Source organism: Hippopotamus amphibius, chromosome 16, assembly GCF_030028045.1.
Source record: "Hippopotamus amphibius kiboko isolate mHipAmp2 chromosome 16, mHipAmp2.hap2, whole genome shotgun sequence".
Lineage (NCBI taxonomy): Eukaryota > Metazoa > Chordata > Mammalia > Artiodactyla > Hippopotamidae > Hippopotamus > Hippopotamus amphibius.
Genome location: NC_080201.1, coordinates 61,715,843 through 61,738,252, shown reverse-complemented (window position 1 = coordinate 61,738,252; position 22,410 = coordinate 61,715,843). Strand labels below are relative to the sequence as shown.

The 22,410-nt window shown below is 38.8% G+C and overlaps 2 protein-coding genes and 1 pseudogene across 13 annotated transcripts in view; 1 reads left to right on the top strand and 2 right to left on the bottom strand.

The window, feature by feature from the left end:
• The window catches only part of LOC130838288 (zinc finger protein 160-like), a 53,734-nt gene extending 36,310 nt beyond the window's left edge, over positions 1–17,424 (top strand). For 7 of the 12 annotated variants that reach the window (XM_057711159.1, XM_057711161.1, XM_057711167.1 and 4 more), the window contains one exon: positions 6,171–10,598. In XM_057711159.1, the coding sequence (XP_057567142.1) occupies positions 6,171–7,807 (1,637 nt within the window). In that variant the 3' untranslated portion in view covers positions 7,808–10,598. Of the gene's footprint in view, positions 1–6,170; positions 10,599–16,385 lie in introns of those variants that run through there. The other 5 variants (XR_009049650.1, XR_009049649.1, XM_057711163.1 and 2 more) reach the window with 5 other exon arrangements.
• LOC130838297 (zinc finger protein 208-like) overlaps positions 1–22,410 on the bottom strand; it is a 325,381-nt gene that overhangs the window by 208,163 nt on the left and 94,808 nt on the right. The window contains 1 exon segment of the mRNA XM_057711180.1: positions 20,749–21,352. Within this exon segment, the coding sequence (XP_057567163.1) occupies positions 20,749–21,352 (604 nt within the window).
• Positions 16,057–16,576, bottom strand: LOC130838292 (EKC/KEOPS complex subunit TPRKB-like; annotated as a pseudogene).

Below are 22,410 nucleotides of genomic sequence, written 5' to 3'. Positions count from 1 at the left end.
GGTCTTTTGAGATTGCATTTGAATCTTAGGGTGGATTTATCTGTTTCTTAAAGAAACACTGTTGGGACTTTGCTAAGGATTGTGTTGAATCTGTTGATCACTTTGGGTAGTATTGACATCTTGACAGTATTGCCTTCCAGTCCATGAACTTGGGATATCTTTGCAGTTGTTGGTATCTTTTCTAATATTTTTCAGCAGTGTTTTTAGATTATAGTGTAAAAACATTTCCCTCCTTGGATAAGGTTATAACTACATATTTTATTTTTGTCTTGTAAAATTTCTGAATTCATTTGTTAGTTTCAGCAGGATTTTTGTGTGTGTGTGGAATCTTCAGTTTTTTCTACACATTAGGTCATGTAGGTTGTAAACAAAAAATTCTTCCCTTTTCTGTTTGTATACCTTTTATCTATATTACTACCTGCTCTTGCTAGCACTTTCAGTAATGTTTTTAGAAATAGTAAGAGAAGGTATCCTTGTCTTGTTCCTGATCTTGGAGGAAAAGCTTTAAGTCATTCCCCATTGGGTGTGACGTTAGCTGTGGGCTATTACTATATGTCCTTTATTATGCTGAGGTAGTATTTTTTTATTTCTAGTTTGCTGAATGTTTTCTTTATCATGAAACGCTTGTCAAATGCTTATTCTGCGTCAGTTGAGATGATCATGTAGTTTTTTTTTTTTTTCTTTCATTCTGTGAATGTGCTATTTTACATTGGAAGATTTTCATATGTTGAACCATCCTTACATTCAAAAGTATATCCCCATTAGTCACAGTATATAATCTTTTTAATGTGCTGTTGGTGTCAGTTTACTATTATTTTTTGATGGTTTTTGTATCATTATTCATTAGAGATTTTAGCCTCTGGTTTTCATGTAGTGTCTTTGTCTGACTTTGGTATTAGAGTAATTCTGGCCATATAGAGGGAGTTTGGAACTGTTCTCTTTCTTTCAGTTGTTTTGAAGAATTAAAGTTAAGATTGATATTAATTGTTTGTAAATCTTGAGTGGAATTCTGCAGTGGAGCCATCTGGCTTTTCTTTGTTGTATGGTTTTTGATTAGTGATTCAACTGCCTTACTAGGAATAGGTCTGTTCAGATTTTTTAATTTATTCATGATCCAGTCTTTTTTTTTTTTTTGTCATGTCACGTCTTAGTTGCAGCACATGGGATCTTTCGTTGAGGTGCGTGGGCGTCCCTGTAGTTGTGGCGTGCAGGCTTCTTTTCTCTCTCTAGTTGTGCCATGTGGGCTTAGTTGCTCCATGGTCTTTGGGATCTTAGCTCCCTGACCAAACCCGCGTCTCCTGCATTGCGAGACGAATTCTTTACTGCTGGACCACAAGGGAAGTCCCCACGATCCAGTCTCAATAGGTTATGTTTTCTAGGAGAGTATCCATTTCTTCTGGGTTATCCAACATTTAAGTATAGAATTCTTCTTAGTGTTCTTTGAGAATTGTTTTGATTTCTGTAGAATCATTTGTAATCAGTTGTGATGTCCCCACTTTCATTTCTGATTTCAGTCATTTGAGTATTCTCTTTGTGAGTAAGTGTACATAAGTGTTTGTCAGTGTTTTCGTCCTTTTCAAAGAACCATGTTGTAGTGTTGTGGTTTTTCTGTAGTTTATATTCTCTGTTTCGTTTATCTCTAATCTACTTCTTTTTTCTACTTATGCTAGCTTTTGCCTCTTTTGTTCCTATACATATATATTCCACATATAAGTGACATCATTCAGTATTTTTTTATTTTTTAAATATGGAGATTTTTTTTTTTGGCTGCATTGGGTCTTTGTTGCTGCATGCAGGCTTTCTCTACTTGAGGTGAGTGGGGGCTACTCTTTGTTGTGGTGCATGGGATTCTTATTGCAGTGACTTCTCTTGTAGAGCACAGGCTTTAGGCACGTGGGCTTCAGTAGTTGTGGCACATGGGCTCAGTGGTTATGGCTCACAGGCTCTAGAGCTCAAGCTCAGTAGTGTGGTGCTTGGGCTTATTAGCTGCTCCACAGAATGTGGGATCTTCCTGGAGCAGGGATCGAACCTGTGTTCCCTGCATTGGCCGGCGTTTTCTTAACCACTGCCAAGTGGGCTTAGTTGCTCCACCAGGGAAGTCCCCAGTGATTTTATTTTGTTCGATATATACATATACCCAGCAGTGGAATTGCTGCATTATATGATAGTAGGGTTTTTTTTTTAATATTTTGAGGAGGCGCAGTGGTTAAGAATCCGCCTGCCAATGCAGGGGACACAGGTTCGATCCCTGGGCTGGGAAGATCCCACATGCAGCTAAGCCCATGAGCCACAACTAGTGAGCCTGTGCTCTAGAGCCCGTGAGCCACAGCTGTTGAGCTCGTGTGCCGCAACTACTGAAGCCCCTGCACCTAGAGCCCATGCTCTGTAGCAGGAGAAACCACTGCAATGAGGAGCCCACACACCACAATGAAGAGTAGCCCCTGCTCGCCCCAACTAGAGAAAGCCCATGTCCAGCAACAAAGACCCAACACAGCCAATAAATAAGTAAATGAGTGAATAAATAAGTTATTTAAAAAATATTTTGAGGAAATTATATACTGTCTTCCATAGTGGCTGCAACAATTTATATTCTTCCCAACAGGGCAATTGGTGATCCATTTTTTTCCACATTCTGCTCAATACTTGTTATGTCTTATGTTTTTTATGATACCCCTTCTAAGGGGTGTGAGGTGATATCTCACTGTGGTTTTGATTTATATTTCCTCCTGAGGAAAGATCTGGGTATAGGGAGGCTTCCCCCTGTTCAATATCACAGCAGTATGTTAGGAGGAGAATGGGTCAAAGGTGAGCAAATCGTCCCTGAACTTCCCTACAGTTTTTGGTTTAGTGTTATGGGGGTAGGCATTTGTTTGAGGGCTGCAGCTTCTTTACTGGTTTCTAGGGGTTTCTGAAACAGTTAGCTGTTTGTGTATTGTTGTTTCCTGTTTTTTTTTTTTTAATTTATTTTGGTTGTGCCAAGTCTTAGCTGTGGCTTGTGGACTCCTTAGTTATGGCACACAAACTCTTAGTTGCAACATGCGTGCAGGATCTAGTTCCACCAACCAGGGAACAAACCCAGGTCCTCTGCATTGGGAGCTTGGAGTCTTACCCACTGGGGACCATCAGGGAAGGCCCGGTGTGTATTGTTTCTAACGTAGTTTCCTCACGGGTTAATGAATATCTCTGGTTTACTCTTCTGCCATCCTGCCGACATGGCTCCTCATTCTTTTTCTTGCTGAGATTCTGTTAAGGAATGTAACGATGTGGTTTCCAGTAATTAGGCCAGCAAAAGGAACACTGTTTTTAGTAACAAGGAATGTTAGTGTAAACATTTTATATACCAAAACCGTTAAATTTCTTTTTTTAAAGTATGTTATACAACTAATATTTCAGTAAGATTTTTCTTTCTTTACTTCTTTACTTAAAGTGATTGCATCTTAAAATGCTCAGACTTTGGCAAACACCTCCTGCTAGCGTTGTTTTCCTGTACGAACTCTGCACACCCAGCCAGGAAATGATCATTGGGAAATCATGGTCCCCTGCTTTCCTGTACCACTGATACAGGAACTTTAATCTGCATGTGTGTGCACAGCATTAACTCGTCCTTCTCCATTTGATAGTCATTTCCTGGTTTTTCCTTCTGGTTCCTGCCAAGAACATTCTTTTACAGTCTCCTGGAGTATTATGTGTGTTTCCATTGAATATATGAATGGAAAAATAACAAATGGAATATTCAGTTTGATACATTACATAGCAAATGTTGTAATAGATATAAACTTGCTTTTGTCCTAGAGCATCACACTTTCTCTCTTTTTACATCTTTCATTTCTGTCCCATGTGCATAGTGTAATTCCTATACTTCAAAACGGGACAGTATTAGCAACATTATATTTACCAAACCAATTTCTCTTTTCTTTTAATGTTAGTGTTTTAGTTGCCCTCATGTAGTTATATTTCCACAGATATGCAGCCACAAGCGGTGCTGTCACAAACCCGTTTACTCCATGTGCGCCACTCTGGCCCTTTCTCATTCCTGACTTTACCTCACAGGGTACCTTAGTATGGATAGAAACAGTGTTATTTTCTAGCATATTTAAGTTTAAATTGTTCTCCTGATCACCCTAGTTTCCACAGCACTTCTTCACCCATCCCTCCACCTTCCCAGACTACTCACCCTGTAAAAGTGACCCTTCTTCATCCATTAAACGCCATTCTCAGGACAACCTAAATCCATAATGTACAGCCATGATAACTCAGAAACCATTTCCAGGAGTGGAGGGAACGGCTGAATAACATTATTAGTTGCACATCTCAATTCTTGGTTCTCTCTTGGAGTTTTTTTTTCCTAAACAGCCTGGTGTTTGTTGTCATATTTTGTAATCTATACAGCCTGTGAGCAGTCATGCTTAAGAAATTGGTGTCCTGTAGGTCCAGGTTCAAATCCTGCTTCTCTTGACTACTTCCTGAGTAAATTGGGGTTATGTACATAAAACCTGTGAGTCTAGTGCCCTCATTTCAAAAATCTTCGTAATTTACCTCAAGCCTTTTAAAACACATTAGTGCTCTTACATGGCTTAGAATATTGCATGTTTCATAGTAAAGACTCAGATGTTACTTTTTTGTTTGTTTGTTTTTTGGCTGTGTTGGGTCTTCGTTGCTGCATGTGGGCTCTCTCGAGTTGTAGCAAGTTGGGGCTACTCTTTGTTGCGGTGCACAGGCTTCCCAGTGCGGTGGCTTCTCTTGTTGTGGAGCATGGGCTCTAGGTGCGTGCACTTCAGTAGTTGTAGCTCGTGGGCTCAGTAGTTGTGGCTCTCAGGCTGTAGAGTTGTGGTGCACGGGCTTAGTAGCTCCGGAGCATGTGGCATCTCCCTGGACCAGGGCTCGAACCCGTGTCCCCTGCATTGGCAGGTGGAGTCTTTTTTTTTTTTTTTTATAGTTTTTCTTTTCTTTTTTTTTTTATTATTTTATTTTTTATTTTTTTGGCACACGGGCTTAGTTGCTCCGTGGCATGTGGGATCTTCCTGGAGCTGGGATCGAACCCGTGACCTCTGCATTGTCAGGCGGATTCTTAACCACTGCACCACCTAGGAAGGCCTGGCAGGTGGATTCTTAACCACTGTGCCACCAGGGAAGTCCCAGATGTTACTTTTGTATAAAAAGATATATTAATATATATTAATATTCTGTTAAGTTTATTATGAAATATTTCATTGCATTGTATCATGTGTGTTTTTCTTTTGCAATTTGTTCTCAACAACACTGTGCCTGACCCTAGTTAATAAATTTAGTGAATTCCCTGGTGGACTCTGTGCTTTCACGGCCATGGCCCGGGTTCAATCCCAGGTCGCGAACTGAGGTCCCTCAAGCAGAGTGCACAGCAGTCAATCAATCAATGAATAAACAGACAAACTCTGTATTACATATATCTGAAATCAGTGAAATGGATAATTTAAGGGCACTGGGTAGGTAGGGCTTGTTCTATTGATTGGCTGTTACATGACTGGAGAACATTTTATTTAATAATTTTAAATTGTGGTTTACAAATGATTGTCTTTAAACATGTATTATGCAATACAAGTGATACGCATCATTGTTTGATGCTATAAAATGCATATTCTTCATGGGTACTTAGAAACATTCTGTTTAAGAATTAATTTAACAAATTCATTTTCTCTAGGCTTTGTTTCACAGTTCCAGACTACCAGTTACTTAGATGAGTTAGTAGATAAGCTTGTTTTGCATTATTTACCATTATGTCTATACTGTAGCATTTATTTCTACATAGTAAGTATGCAGGTTGTATGTAGAGTACAATTTTTTTTCTCTGCAGTTATGAGATAGCAGATATTTACTTTTAGTTGGTATGTGCTTTGGGATCACAGTGGGAAAATATCCTTTCTTTGAGAGCTAACATTAGTTTCAACAGTGTGCATGCTTTTGTCCTAGAGTGTCTGAAACTAGGCTATCCTATAATTAATTTGGTTTATATGTGACTCTTTACGAAAGAATCCTACCCCATTGGTGTTCCTAAAATTTTTAGATCATGGCTTGGAAGTTTCGTAACTCTGTTTGCTGTATTACTTTTGGTGTAATAGCATATATTCAACCTGAAACATGTATTTATGAATTGTAATGAAAAAAGGTACCAATTTTTTTTTAATATCTTATAGGTGTCTCTGATATACATGTGATCAAGAAATTTCAACCACAAGTGAACAGTGATGCAGGAGACATATTCCAAACAGTCATGTCAGGAATACATGAAAGCCATGAATTCCAGCATTTTTACCTTGGGAAAATCCAGGAAAATATGTCATATGACTTTGAGTGTCAGGGCAGAGATGATGAAAGCAATGACAAAGAAATGCCTGTAACCCCAAAAGGAGATCTCACTGATGGAAGAGATGGACATGGTAGAAGGGATGCAGGAAATAAGCCTCTTGGAAATAGGCTTGGATTACAATTTCAGGATAAACTGCAGGTATTTCAAACTGAAGGAATAATTTACAAATGTAATGAAATCGAGAAGTTTACTAACAGTTTCTCATCTTCACCACTTCAGAGAATTCCTCCTAGTGTCGAAACCAACATGCCTGCCATCTGTGGGAATGATATTACGCATCCATCAGTACAGACACAAGACCAGGAAGCACACAGAAAAAGACCTTATAAGTGTAACAAGTGTGGCAAAACCTTTTATCGGAGCTCTTACTTCACTAGACATCAAGTAATCCACGTAGCAGAGAAATTAAACAAATGTGAAGTATGTGGCAAAGTCTTTAGTCGAAATTCAAACCTTGTAGCTCATCGCAAAGTTCACACTGGAGAGAAACCTTACAAATGTGATACGTGTGGCAAAGCCTTTAGTGTGCGTTCATCCTTAACTGACCATCAGGTAATTCATACAGGAGAGAAACCATATGAATGTGATGTGTGTGGCCAGTGTTTCTGTCGCAGGTCACAACGTGCCTGTCATTACAGGATTCATACCAGGGAGAAGCTTTACAAATGTCATGTATGTGACAAAACCTGTCGTAGGAGCTCACATCTTACTGCACATCAGATAATCCACATAGGGGAAAAATTATATAAATGTGAGGTATGTAGCAAAGTGTTTAATGAAAATTCACATGTTGTAATTCATCACAGAATTCATACTGGAGAGAAACTTTACAAATGTAATGAGTGTGGCAAGGCCTTTAGTCAAAAATCACGTCTTGCAAGTCATCAAAGAATTCACACTGGAGAGAAGCCTTACAAATGTGATGCGTGTGGCAAAGCCTTTAGTGTGCGTTCATCCTTAACCGACCATCAGGTAATTCATACAGGAGAGAAACCATATGAATGTGATGTGTGTGGCCAGTGTTTCTGTCGCAGGTCACAACGTGCCTGTCACTACAGGAGTCATACCAGAGAGAAGCTTTACAAATGTCATGTATGTGACAAAACCTTTTGTAGGAGCTCACATCTTACTGCACATCAGATAATCCACGCACAGGAAAAATTATATAAATGTGAGGTATGTGGCAAAGTGTTTAATAAAAATTCACACGTTGCAATTCATCACAGAATTCATACTGGAGAGAAACCTTACAAGTGTAATGAGTGTGGCAAGGGCTTCGGTCAAAAATCAAACCTTACACGTCATCAGAGAATTCATTCTGGAGAGAAACCTTACAAATGTAATGCATGTGGCAAGGCCTTTAGTCAAAATTCACATCTTGCAAATCATCAAAGAATTCATGCTGGAGAGAAACCTTACAAATGTAATGAGTGTGGCAAGTACTTCACTGTGTTTTCAAGCTGAACTTAACCATCAGGAAATCCACACTGGTGAGAGACTTTAAAAAATGTAATAAATGTGACAATGCTTTTAGCAGGTGTTTACACCTTATGCTTCATAAGAAAAGTCATACTGGATACAAGTCAGGTAAGTATCTTTAGTGTGACAAGGCCTTTAGATAAGGAATTCATTCATCAAATAATTCTTTCTGGAGATTACCCCACAAATACCATGTTTGTGGAAAACCGTTACTCGTAGCTCACATCTTGCCAATCATATCAATTCAGACTGGACTGAACATTACAGATATGCTGAATGTGGCAGAGCTTGTAGGTTGTGCCTTAAACTCAGATTTCACCAAATACTTCATACTTAAAAATGCAGTGATTGTGGCAAAGTGTCTTAATTATTGCTCAGTTGTCACCAGATATAGGAATAATTAATCCTGGAGAGAAACTACATAAATGTAATGTGTGTGGTAAGGATTCTGCCAAAGATCCCAAGTTGGGGAACATGCTGAAGCAAAGCTTTAAAAATGCTGTGAGTGTGGCAAAACTTTTCCGTGATTTCAGGTATTCTGCAACAGCAGAGTCCATATTGAAGAGAAACCATGAAACTACATGGGCAGAGGTTTTTCCCCAGGTCTCACAATGTACTAGACTTCAGAATATATTTACATCTTTGAGAGACAGCACACAATAGCAGTTTGTATGATAAGGGTTGTATCTGAAGATCGAAACTGGAACAAGGAGAATTGATGTTGAAAAGTAACCTTACAAATGTAATGAATGTTTTACATTTTTTCATCAAGTATCCCTACCTTTGGCATGAGAGAATTCATGCAGAACAGAAACTATACAGATATACTGAACATGGAAACACCTTTAAGAAACAGTGTGTCCTCAGTGTTCACCAGAGAACTTACATTGAGAGAACCCTTGCTAATGAAAGGATTCTTAAGGATTCTCCCAGTATTTAAATTTTTAAAAACTTTTTGAGCATTTGTAACAATTCATACATCAGAAAATTCATACTAGGAATAAAGGTCTCCAGTTATCTGAGAGAAGTCTCAGATATTACATACTGCAGTGTCATTACAAGTCACAATATGCCAAAGTTCATGACGTGATGTGTATATGACAGGAAGAAGGACATGTGAGAAAATACCCCATTATCTTCAGTGTATAAATATTTAATTATATGTTTTTGTTTTGAAAAGGCTACATTACTATTTATGCCTTTCAACCTGAAGTTTGAAGTCTGTTGATCTTCTGCCTTCATTACAGGCCTTTCATGATGGTCTCTGGAAGGAAGACATCAAATGAAGGGACTGACTACATTCGGTGTGGTTCATTCACACCCATGTTCCCTGGAAAAACCATGCTGAATTGTCCAAAAAATTTTTTTTAATTTTTATTGGAGTTGATTTACAGTGTTGTTGCTTTCAGGTGTACAGTAAAGTGAGTCAGTTATACATATGCATATATCCAGTCTTTTTTAGATTCTTTTCCCATATAGGACATTACAGAGTGTTGAGTAGAGTTCCCTGTTGAATGATCAGATTTAATATTGTGTGAATTAGCATCAAGAAGGGGCAGAGAATAATGTAAAACTATGACCTGACTCACCATGTTTATTATATTCAGGTGCCTGTCCATAGATAGGCCAGTGTGGGTTATAGGAAAGAAGGCTCTACCACCTAACATCTAACAGAGCAGGCAGGACACGAAGGGACAGGGTTTTTCATGGGAGAGTGACAGGTTACGAGGGACTGATTATCTGGTAGAAATATTGCAGGGGAAATTTGGTCACTTTCTCCATTGAATGGAAATAGCTGTTACTATATATCTATGATTAATGAAAAATTATCTTATTTTTGGAAATTTAGGAGAGCAGTTATCTTGAGAGAAAATTTTAACCGAAAGAACCAGAATAGTATCTGTATGTATATGATTCATATTTAACTGCCGTTATTACATTTTGCTACTGTTTTATTCAAAAAGTATCATAGGTCTCATGTTTGAATTAATAAAATTTAATCACTTTTTTCATAACCCTGGGTGAATTATGTACCTTCCACCAACACAGTTTTCTCTCACCTCGGTATGTTATAACAGAAGCTAACAATGCTCTCAGGGTACTTCTATTAAAATGCAGAAATTGAACTGAGGAAATTTAAAGATTTAATTGGCTTTCTTGAGTGATTCATAAATTGGGCTGCATCCCATCTATTAAGAGGTGCTCAAAGGAGCTGTACAATTTGGAAAGTTTTTTTATGTATTTATTTTTTGGCTGCGTTGGGTTTTCGTTGCGTATGGGCTTTCTCTTCATTGCAGTGCGCGGGCTTCTCATTGCGGTGGCTTCTGTTGCAGAGCACAGGCTCTAGGTGTGTGGGCTTCAGTAGTTGTAGCCCGTGGCTCATGGGCTGTAGAGCACAGGCTTAGTAGTTGTGGTGCACAGGCTTAGTTGCTCCGCAGCACATGGGATCTTCCGGACCAGGGATGGAAACCGTGTCCCCTGCGTTGGCAGGTGCATTCTTAACCACTGCACCACCAGGAAAGTCCCTGGAAAGCATTTGTAGGCAGAACCTGGGTGGGATGAAGTTATTAATTAAGAAAAAAAAAATTGTTTCAGGCAAGGTCACATTTTGGGGTTAGGGGAAGGAGGGCAAACGTCACTAGTGTTCACAGACTTGCAGAGTGATTGGTTTAAGGTCATATTACTGGGAGCAGTGAAACTGCAGTCAAATTTGGTATGTTGTCCTCCCAGTGACTCCACCTTGGGACTGTTTTTTTTTTTTTGGGGGGGGGGGGTACACCAGGTTTTATTTTATTTATTTTATTTTTTTTTTAATTTTTTTTTGGGGGGGGGGTGGGACTGTTTTTTATGTTTTGTTTTGTTAGCCTCTAAAACCTGCTCTCCATTCGTGAGTATGCAGAATGTGAATGTTTCCTCATATCCTATTTCTGTGATCAAATAAAATGTATGGCATGCACCTTAATTTACATGAACTGGAAATAACAATGTAGAAAGCATAAAGAGCATATTAGAAAATTTAAAGATTTCAGAAATAAGGATAAAATTAATACAATCTTTTATGCTTGAACCATTCAGTGAAGTAATCTGAAAAGATCAATATTCATGAGTTTTTTACTCTTGAAAGAAATACAACAGGAACTTCTTGTTTAATAAACTGAACATTTCATATATTCACTACCAAGACATTTTTTGTTGCTAATTTACACTATGCCCATTCACTGGAATGGAGTGGAACCCCACAGAAAGTTTGCTTGGGTTATTCAGACTGCCATGAACATTGAAGTGTTAGAATTCAGCTTTCTAGGAGGTCAGGAGAGATATCCAAGGTGTTCAAAAACTGTTTCAGAGAAGAGGGCTTGGTGTTTGGCCTGGGGTGTTCTGGTGGTTCCTGGGTGAGGCTTGTGGGAGGAAACGTGCTTAACATGTGGACTTCCAGTTGGTATTGTGACCCACATTATATGTTTAGTTTACATATTTTTTGGTCTGTTTTACACCGAAGGATAACAATGAGTTGTTTTGAAACGTTTGTGACATGAAAGTGCACATATAAAGTAATGCAGGTACAAATAGGTGCACTATAAAGAGCTCCTTTAGGTCTTTAGCTCATTGAAAATAACTGCAGTGGCATGATGGTGAACTGAAATTTTTTTTTTTAATTTTCTTTTATATATTTTTTGGCTACATTGGGTCTTAGTTGCGGCATGTGGGATCTTTCCTTGTGCGTGGGCTCTTCATTGTGGCGCATGGGCTTCTCTCTAGTTGTGGTGTGTGGGTTTTTCTCTCTGTAGTTGTGGCATGTGGGCTCTGTAGACACGGCATTAGGGCTCTCACGTTGAGGCTCACGAGCTCAGTAGTTGTGGCATGTGGGCTTACTTGCCCCGTGGCATGTGGTATCTTAGTTCCCCAACCAGGGATCCAACCAGTGTCCCCTGCATTGCGAGGCGGATTCTTTAACACTGGACCACCAGGGAAGTGCCGTGAACTGAAATCTTTTAACTTAGGAGTTGGGTATGGTCAGGTACTTGAAAATCAAGTGTGTGGAGTTTAACAAGCATGCATTGAAGTCAATGAAAATATATTGATGAATTAGATAGACAGTCCCCAAGATTCCAAATACAGTTTGTGACAAGGAGACAATCATTGCAAAAATGCCTGGCAGCCCCTTTGCCATTTCCTACTGACCAGTATTCACAATCAGAGCCTGAGAACTTTGCAGGGAAAATGAGACTTGTGCTTCTTTTTCCATGGCAACTGACATAATCTTCCACATAGCGTTTGTTCCCATCCAACAAAAGTAAATATAATGTATATTTAAAATCACTTTAATAAGTGAGCTTAACTTTGAAATTATATCATACATTAGAGTGAGTCTGTTAATGTTTTATGCGTAACTTACTGAATTTTCATTTCTGAAAAAAGTGATGTTTATTATCATGTCACAAATGAAGGAAATGAGGACAGACACAAGTTTAAAGATTCATTCAGTCCCATCCCAGCCAGTGGCTGAATTAGGATTTGAATCCAGTTTGTCTGGCTGCAAAGAAAAGTGTGATAACCATGTTGCTACATTAACAAGGTAAATTATTTCTTTACTTAAGTAATTCAATCTGTAGCCAATTTTATGCAGCTGTTATCATTTTTAGATGGGTTATCTTTACATGTAATTGTGGCTACAGTAACTGTTATGTCTGTACAAGCATACTTCATTTCATTGTGCTTTGGCTTTACTGTTTCACAGCTACATCATCTTTGTACAAATTAATTAAATGTTTGTGGCAACCCTGTGTAAAGCAAGTCTCTGGTCACATTTTTTTCAACAGCATTTCCTCTCTTCGTGTCTCTGTCAAATTTTGGTACTTCTTGCAGTATTTCAAACTTTTTGATTATTACTTGTTATGATTATGGATATTACTGTGACTCAGTACTCCAATGAGTGCTAGCATGTTTCAGAATAAGGTGTTTTTTTTTTTATAAAAATATTTAGGCTGTGCTGTGTCTTAGTTGTAGCACGTGGGATCTTTCGTTGCAGAATGCAGATTCTTAGTTGCAGCATGCATGCAGGATATAGTTCCCTGACCAAGGACCAAACCCTGGATTGGGAGCTCAGAGTCTTACCCAATGGACCACCAGGGAGGTCCCCCCCCCCCTTTTTTTTTTTGATGTCCTGTTCAACTTAATTTTTTTTGGCCATGATGCACAACTTCTGGGGTCTTCATTCCCCAGCTAGGGATTGAACCTAGACCCTCAGCAGTGAAAGCACCGAGTCCACCACTGGACCACCAGGCAATTTCATAAGGTGGGCTTTTTAAAATTTTTGTTTTTGTGCTTGTTTTTTTTACTGCTCTGTTTGTCAGTGAACGGGAAACACCTGCTTGGGCAGGAGGCCACCCTGCTGGCAAAGGAGGAGCCAACGGACAGGTCTTAGTTGATCTTTTTCTTGGGGCACAGGTTGTTGGTGTGGCCACAGTTTTTGTGGCAGTTGACAGGTGGGGTGCAGGTTGTCTTGTCCCAGTTGTATTTCTGGGTGAGCTGCAGAGGGAAGGCTCCATGATGCTGGCCTCAGACAAAGCCCCAAGTGCAGGGAGAACCCTTCTGGATACTGTATTCTGAGACAGTAACACCATCCTCTAGCTGCCTGCCCCAGAAATCAGATGCTGCTGGTGAGGTGGGATGCCATCAGGGTCTTTGCAAAGATCTGCATATCTACATCTACTGGGATGTCCCCACGATGAGAAAGAGCTGCATTAAAATATTTTTAAATTACATACATTGCCTTTTACACATAATGCTATTGGATACTTCATAGCCTACAGTATAAACATAACTTTTATATGTGGTGAGAGACAGACTTGTGTGTGACCTTCTTTATTGAAATATTTGCTTCATTGCGGTGGCCTAGAACCAAACATTTCTGAAGTATGCTCGTAGCTTTATTTCATAGACCAGTATTACTGATGAATGTATATTTAAGTAAGATGTAGATACACTGATTCCACATAATCCTGCATAAAAGACTATCCAAGATGAAACTATGTATTGAAGCAACAATGGTTCACTGTTACAAGGAATACAGAAGCCACATTTCCCTTTATCCACAAGAGTAAAGGGATGTCAACTACTGAAATAATGGCATAGTGTTGTGACTAGCTGAGATATGAGAACCAAGTAAGCTGAGTAAGGGAGAAAACATTTTTGGGTACAGCCAAAATTACTGACGACAGATTGTAATGTCGGTTTATTAACGAAGGGCTACTTAGAGAAACTATTAGAAATGATGCAAGAATTAGCAAAGAAGATGCAAAAGACATAAAATTGCATCTAAAATTTTGGAACTATGTACATAAATTGAAAAGGTAGATTTGTAGTGACTCTAGGGTAACTGACATTTTAAAAAATTATTTATTTATTGGCTGCGTTGGGTCTTTGCTGTGCGCAGGCTTTCTCTAGTTTTGGTGTGCAGGCTCCTCATTGCAGTGGCTTCTCTTGTTGCAGGCACAGCCTCTAGGTGTGTGGGCTTCAGTAGTTGTGGCACATGGGCTTAGTTGCTCTGTGACATGTGGGATCTTCCTGGATCAGGGATCAAAGCCCTGTCCCCTGCATTGGCAGGCAGATTCTTAACCACTGTGCCACTAGGGAAGTCCCAACACTGAATTTTAGAATTCTACCTTCATTCAATTACCTTAGTACCTTAGTCAAAAATTAGTTGGAAGTACAGTTAACCCTTAAACAATGCAGAGGGTTCGGGGTGCTGACCCTCAAGCAGTGGAAAATCCATGTATAACTTCATAGTTGGCCCTCTGTATCCAGAGTTTGGCATCTGGAGATTCAGTCAAGCTCAGAGCATGTAGTATTTATTGGGAACACAGCACATATAAGTGAACGTGCACAGTTCAGATTTCTATTATTCAAGGGTCAACTGTACTGTTTAGCTATTTTTTGTTTCTCCATTCTGTTCCATTGGTCCTATGTGTGTCACTCCACCAATACCACAGTCACTAACCACTTCAATATTTTTCAGATGCTTTAGTTCTTGTTCTTTTTTCTTTCCATATTGATTTTAGAATAACACGTCTACAAAAATATCTTGATGGGAAATGCATTTAACAGGTATGTTAATTTGGGGTGATTTCACATTTGTATGTTGTGTCTTCAATCAATGAATAGGGTATGTTTCTCTAACAATTCAGTGAATGTGTTATGTTTCATTAAGATGACTAAAAGGTCATCTTTGATTTCTTTCATTACCGTTTTGTAACTTGCAGTATAAAAGTCCAAATTTTGTTAGAATTACATCCTAGGTGTCACGTGTTCAGCCCCTACTCAACAAAAGACAAGGAAATGTTAAATGGAGAGGTTTATGACGCACAGATCCTGAAGGAGTAAGGGTCATGTTAGAAGTCAAGGTAGGATGCAGGCAACAAGCATGAGGCAGGACTTGGAGCATGTTCCTTTACTAGGGTCCGTGGATGCAGTGCTTTGGGGTTTCAGGCTTGTCTGGATTGGTCGATGTAAACCAAAAAGAGCAGGGATTGGTAAGCTTTGCTGGGGGAAGGGGGTATTATCCAAAGTAGAACAAGGGGAAGGCCCTTGGTGGTGGGAGAGAATGGTTATGAAAAGGGAAGGTGAGGGAGTCATGTGAGGATTTCCCCCCCCCCAACCAGGGCCATGGCAGTGAGAGCCTGGAATCCTAAACACTAGGCCAGCAGGTTGCTCCCAAGGGAACTTCGATTTACTGTAACTCTGGGCTGTTACCTGTGGCATGTGTTGAAGGGAATGGTTAGTGTCAGTTAAAGGCCTTGCAGGCCACTTGGCTACACAAAATAGATGCTGAGGCAGCAACATTATAGAGTACTTTAAGCTCTAACAGTCACCATCTGTGACTGCAGGTTTCCTTTTTTGGGTGGCGGGGATTTTAAAATTACAAATTCTATTTGCAACTCCAAGTATGTATTCAAATGATCTCTTTCACATGGGTCATTTGTGGTAGGTTGTATTTTTAGAGGAATTGGTCCATTTTGTCTTCGTTGTGAATTGTATGTAGTTTTTGTCTCTTCCTATCCTTTTGGTATTTACAGGTTTTAGAGTAATCATTTGATATTAGAAACTCATGTTTTCTCTTATTTTCTTGGATAATTTTGCTCATGGGCTGTCAATTTTACTGATCTTTTAAGTGAACCAGCTCTTTTCATTTATTTTGTTTTAATAATTGCTGAAAATTTTTAGTATTTGTCATTTCACAAAACATCTTTTGTTGACATCCTACAAATGATACCGTCCAGTAATGTCCCAATACTTTCTTCTTGTGAAGATAGTTTATGTATCTTTTTGACTTCTATATATTTGTTATTTCTGAGAGATTTTTCAGAGAAACCTAACGACCTTCTACCTCAGATATTAGGTATTCTTGACTTTTTTCCCTCTTCATATAAGCAATCGGAATTGAAGTGTGATTTGCCCAGATACCAAATTTTTTCAAGGCCTCTAAAATATTGCTAATGGGGGGAAAGATTGAAAATAATTTCCGTAGATAAGAGTTCTTGTCTTTATTTTTCCCAATTTGTAGAGGTGAACTGCTTTGTTTGCTGCCACAAGTACCTGAAATGGATTGACAATCACTGTAGGGTTTATTAACGAGCCATCAAGGGCACCTTCCATGGCCCTTTTTCTCAAGTCTCCAGCATCTTTTACATCTTTAAATAACAGACGGGTCACCCTGTATTCAGGAGGTAGGTCCAGCTGATGTGTTAACTGCATTTCATCAATGAGTAGGATTCATCAGCTGATACATCAGGGAGAGACTGAACCCACTGCCGGGCTGCATCCCAGGGCTGGGCCTCAGGAGGTGCTTGATAAACAAGGGCATGGAGAATCACAGGCTTCGCCTGGAAAACCACGATCATGGGTTCTGTGGCTTTGTCTCCTGTTCTCGCCCGGCCCGCTCTTGTGCAGGGAGCCTATTTCTTTTTTCAATTTTACTTTTTGTCCGTAACTTTTATTTCCTTCCTCTTCATTTGTGTTTACGTTTTTTTTCCTCATGTCTTAACTGCAACTGAGATTATTCTTGGTTATAATTACGTTTGTAACACATATGTATGCTCTAAAGATTCCTCTCAGTATGACTTCACACTTAATGCATTTTGACATGTATTTTTATTTTCTTTCAGCCTGTGTATTTCCCTTGAGTCTTCCTCTTTGACCCATTGGATTTTTTTAAAAGGTAGGTGGTTTATTTTCCAGGTGTTAGGAGACTTCCTAGCAAACTTTGATTTGTAGTTGAGTTCCACTGTAGGCAGTGAACACATTCCATATGATTTCCATTTTACTAAATTTATTGAGTATTTTATGGCCCAGGATGACATCTATCTTGAGATATGTTTTTGAAAATAACGGGTAATCTGTTTTTTGAGCGGTGTGCTAAAAGTGTTGATTAGAGCCCGTGATTTAATCATGTTACTGAATTCATCCATGTCCTGCTCATTTTCTATGTCATTGTTCTATCAATTATTGAGAGAGAGGTGTTGAAGTCTCAAACTATAATTCTGGATTTATCTATTTGTCCTTTCAGTTGTATCAGTTATTCCTTCACATATTTTGCAGCTGTTCTGTGTTTTGCAGCTGTTCTGTGTTGCTTGTGCAGTTAGGATTGCTTAGTCACTATGGTAGATTGACCTGTTGATCATTATGTCATTGCTGTTTATCCTTGGTAATTTCATTTTCTTTGAAATCTATTTTATCTGATAGTAATATAGACACTCCTGCTTCCCTTTGGTTGTTTACACGGTACAATTTTTTTTTTCTTCTTTTTTTTTTTCTTTTTTTTTTTTGCCAAGCTGCATGGTTTGTGGGATCTTAGTTCCCCAACCAGGGATTGAACCTATGTTCCCCACAGTGAAAGCACGGAGTTCTAACCACTGGACAGCCAGGGGTTTCCACACTTTTTCTTTTATTGACATCGTGGGTCAGATATTTCTTTGTTGTGCACTGTGGGATGTTTACCAGCATCGCTGAGCTCTAGACACAGCACCACTGCAGTTGTGGGATAAAACATGTTTTGTCTCCAAGTATTTGCATGTTTCCTAGGAGAGGGTGATCACCCCTGGCTATCCCTTCTACCAACGTAGAGATTAAAAAAAGCAAAAGATACTTACATGGCATTTTGTTTTCAACTGCTATTTGACACCATATTACAATCAAGATCTTACATCATAAATGAATAAACAGGATTAAAGGGTATAACTGTGTCTCAAGTCCCACTTGTAAAACTTACCATTAAGTATTTTGAGGGTCATGGGCAAGTGAAATCTAAAATCAAGGCAAAATGGACATGACATGAAGGACATGGCCCTAATGCCTTTTGAAGTAACTTGATTAAAGTGGCTCCTGTGAAATTGCTCCTTTTGGACAAAATGGCTTAATGAACAAAACCCACAAGTGTGGCTCTACTCAAAAGACCTGAGAAGCTGTAAGACCCTGACGTAAATCTAAAATGCTAGACATGTCTTGATAAAATGGATAATGTAGCTGTTTGGTATATAACAGTGTTATTTTCCAAACATTGTTCTACCGTGGGAGGTTCTACAAGAGTGCACTATAAAAGAACTGTGACTTCACAGACTTACAGTAATCTTTGGGGCCATAAACATTTATGGGAAGGAAGGTACTGGGGAAAACGGATTATTGCTCAACAAAGGCAGAGCTTGTAATACTCTACTGGATGTTACTAGGTTAAGTAAAGAACAACAGAACACAAAATACTGGATATACATTCTCAGGGGAAAAGATGGAGCCAAGAAAAGACCATTCCTGGCCGTATGAATTACAGACCTGAGTGCATCTGCTCAGTGAAACTGCACATTTGCTGTGGACCAAAGACCACTGGGTACGTCCTTTTTCTTCGATGAATGGTAGTTTCTTTATGTTTCATTTCTCTGTTCCAGCATATTGTGTTATGAGTGATGAGGACTGCACACAGGACTCTGATTCAAGAGGAATCTCATGAAACTTAGGAAATCCTCATTTGTGACTGAAGTCATGTTTTGGTAGAACATTTCCTCCTTTCCTTCTATTCTTAATATACAAGGTTGGATGTATTTTGTGTGAACAAAGAAGGGACAAATTATTTCTGATAGAAGCTGCACTAACATATATTGTAATATTCTTTCCAACTAATTATCACCCTGCTATTGTTGCTGTAAAATTGTCTAGGGAGTGGATCAGTCATCTCCGAAGGAAAAGAATTTCTCCTCAGGATCAATAACAAGCCTTCTCAGGTATAAGTAACAGAGTAACAGTTTATTAAGAAGAGCACAGCAGCTTCTGGCAGACACCAGAAGGTGGTAAAGAAAGACTGGAAAACAGGCTGTAAGTCCCATGGTTATATATACCTTTTTCTAGGAGTTAATTAGCACAAACATTCAGATAATCATCAAAGAGCTTTACAACTCAATGAGTGCCTCCCTGCATATGTTAACCACTACCAGGGGTCATAAATTCCAATGGAATGTACACAGCTGGGCCCATAAATTTTTCCTAACTTGATGTTTTCTTCCCTGCTTAAGCTTATCACCATGAGATTATACATTACATTTGTTTGGTTTCTCTCAAAGATGTAGATCCTGATATCAGGTAAGGCATGAGCCCTAGTTATGGACTTTTCCATATACAATAGTTTCATATAGTTTCTATGATGGAGTCTCTTTTTATTGAAACAGAATTGAACCAAGTGGGGAAAGCGGGGAGGGTTGGGCGGGGATGAACTGGGAGATTGGGATACCAAACTGTACACTCTAAATATATGCAGTTCATTGTAAAAAAATTTTTTAAAAAGTTAAAAAAAAATAGAATTGATACACAACATTGTTGGTATTTGGCTGTACTACATGAGGTAACATTTGTGCACTTTATGAAATGATCACAATGATATATGTAGATATCTGACCTCAAAGTTACTACACTACTTCTAAACATATTCCTTATGCTGGATATTACATCCCCAAGACTCATCTATTATATAACTAGAAGTCTGTACCACTTAATGCCGTTCACCTATTTTACCCGCCACTGCACAGCCCTCTCTTCTGGAAACAGCCACACACTTGTGAACCTGTTTTCTATGAACCGGTTTTCATTGTCTGTTGGTTCTGTTCCTTAGATTCCATGTATAAGTGAGATCATGCAGTATTTGTCTTTCTACACCTGACTTCTTTCACTTAGCATAAAATCCTCTACATCCATCCATGTTGCTGCAAATGGCTCTTATGGGTGACTAATATTCCATTGTGTGGGATGGACACATTGTCTCTAAACCATTCATCTGTTAATGGACAGGTGCACTGCTTCTCTATCTTGGCTACTAGAGATAATGCTACAATGAATATTCAAGTGCCTATATCTTCTCAAATTAGTGTTTTTCTTTTCTGCCAGTAAATACTTAGAAGTGCAATACCTGGTTCATGTGACGGTTTTTTTTTACTTTTGAGGGACTTCCGTAATGTCTCCCATAAATGTTGCACCAACTTACAATCCCAGCAACAGTGCACAGGGTTCCCTTCTCTCCACCCCCTTGCCAACGCTTGTTGTTTGTTGTCTTTCTGATGATAGCCATTTAAACAGCTGTTAAGTGGTACCTCACTGAGCTTTTGATTTGCATTTCCCTGATGAGCAGTGATGCTGAGCATCTTTCTGTGGGTCTGCTGGCTGTCTGTATGTGTTCTTTCTCCCTGATAGAGTTCCATGTGTTGAGAAAGGCTTGAACACATGCACAAATTGTCTGAATTCACTTTATTCTTAAAGTTTCTTTCTATGAAATTTCTGGTAACCCCTAAACCTTGAGCTTTGAATAAACGCATTGCCACGTATGTGAGGCTTCAGTATCTTTTCAGATGCCTAGTGAGGCTTGCAAATTGGGTATAAGTTTTGCCACATACATTATATTTGTAAGGTTTTTCTCCAGTATGGATTGTTTTATGTTGAGTAAGATATGAAGGTCTTGTAAGGGCTTTGCCACACTCATATTTGTGTGGTTTCTCTCCAGCTTGCATTTTCTGATGTCTACTAAGGTGTGAAGCCCGGGTAAAAGCTCTTCCACACTCATTACATTTGTAAGGCTTCTCTCCAGTATGGATTCTCTCGTGTCTTTTAAGGTATGAGCGCATTGTAAAGGCTTTGCCACACTTAAGACATCTGTAAGATTTCTCTCAGGTATGAATTCTCTTATGTCTGTTAAAGCCTGCCTGGTGAGCAAAGGCTCTGCCACACTCATTACATCTGCAAGGTTTCTCTCCAGTATGCATTCTCTGATGACCTGCAAGATGTGCATTTTGACTAAAGACCTTGCCACATACATCACGTTTATAAGGTTTCTCTCTGGTGTGCACTCTCTGATGTCTAGTGAGCTGTGAATAATAGTTTAAGGCTTTACCACACACATTACATTTATAAGGTATCTGTCCAGAATGAATTCTCTTATGATTCCTGAGGTTTGAGCTTTTGCTAAAAGCCTTCCCACAGTCATTACACTTGTAAGATTTTCTCAAGTGTGTGTTCTCCTGTATCATGCAAGTAACAAAGTGTTTTTCACACTGGGAGGAATTCTATGAGGTGGTGAAACTGAGGCACCCTTGCTGACTGACCGCTCAACTTGAGGGCACGCGTACATTTTCTCCTCAGTTGGAAACCTCTGCCGTTCAGCCACCTGTGCCTGCGGCCTTACTCCAGTTCTGCTTTCCAAACACTATATCTTTGTTTCCAGCAATGCTTATGTTATTTTTCATTTTAAACAAACTTCTTATGAATGGCTTGTCATGCGTGAAATATTCACATGCATTACTTCTTACAGAAACGCTCTGGGGAACATTAATTAAGGATTTACTATCTTGATCTTCTCTCTGAGTGAGATTTTTGTTATGGGTCCAAAGCACTCCTTTGCCATGTTTTACATCAGATCCCCACTCACTCTCACTGTCCTGTATACGTGCACAGACTTCCTTGAGGTCAAAATCCTTGACGCCATGACTTTCATTTCTCTCTGATGTCACTAGATGGCATAATTCTCCCTTATCAGTGTCTTCTCTTGATGATTCCTTGATTGCAAGTGTAACAGAATGGCTTCCTATTAAATAGGGTTGGAAAATAAATATTTTATGTTGAAATAGATAATTACATAAAAATAGTGCAATGAACAGTTTCCTCAAACATGGTCTTCAGACACTATTGTGATATAGTTTAATTCTCTTATATATTTTCCCATATTACTGTTTTTTCTGATCTTAGATAATATTTCAAACACAGAGTACATACTACACATTTTTTGCAGTGTAACTGGATAATTAAGTAATACTTCATAGTTAGAAAGTTCATCTAGGTAATGGCTTATAAAAATCCAGGCATGAAATCATAATTGAGATTTGAGAATGTATCCTCTAATCCTTAATCTTTATAATTGTTAATCACATGTGAGTATAAGAAAAATGTTTTTAAAAATCTGTACATCACAATTATAACTATTAAAGCATTTACATAAGCCATGATAAATCAAGCAGGTAAGCTAATAAGTAACCACATTTATACAAAATAGTCTGTGGAATTCT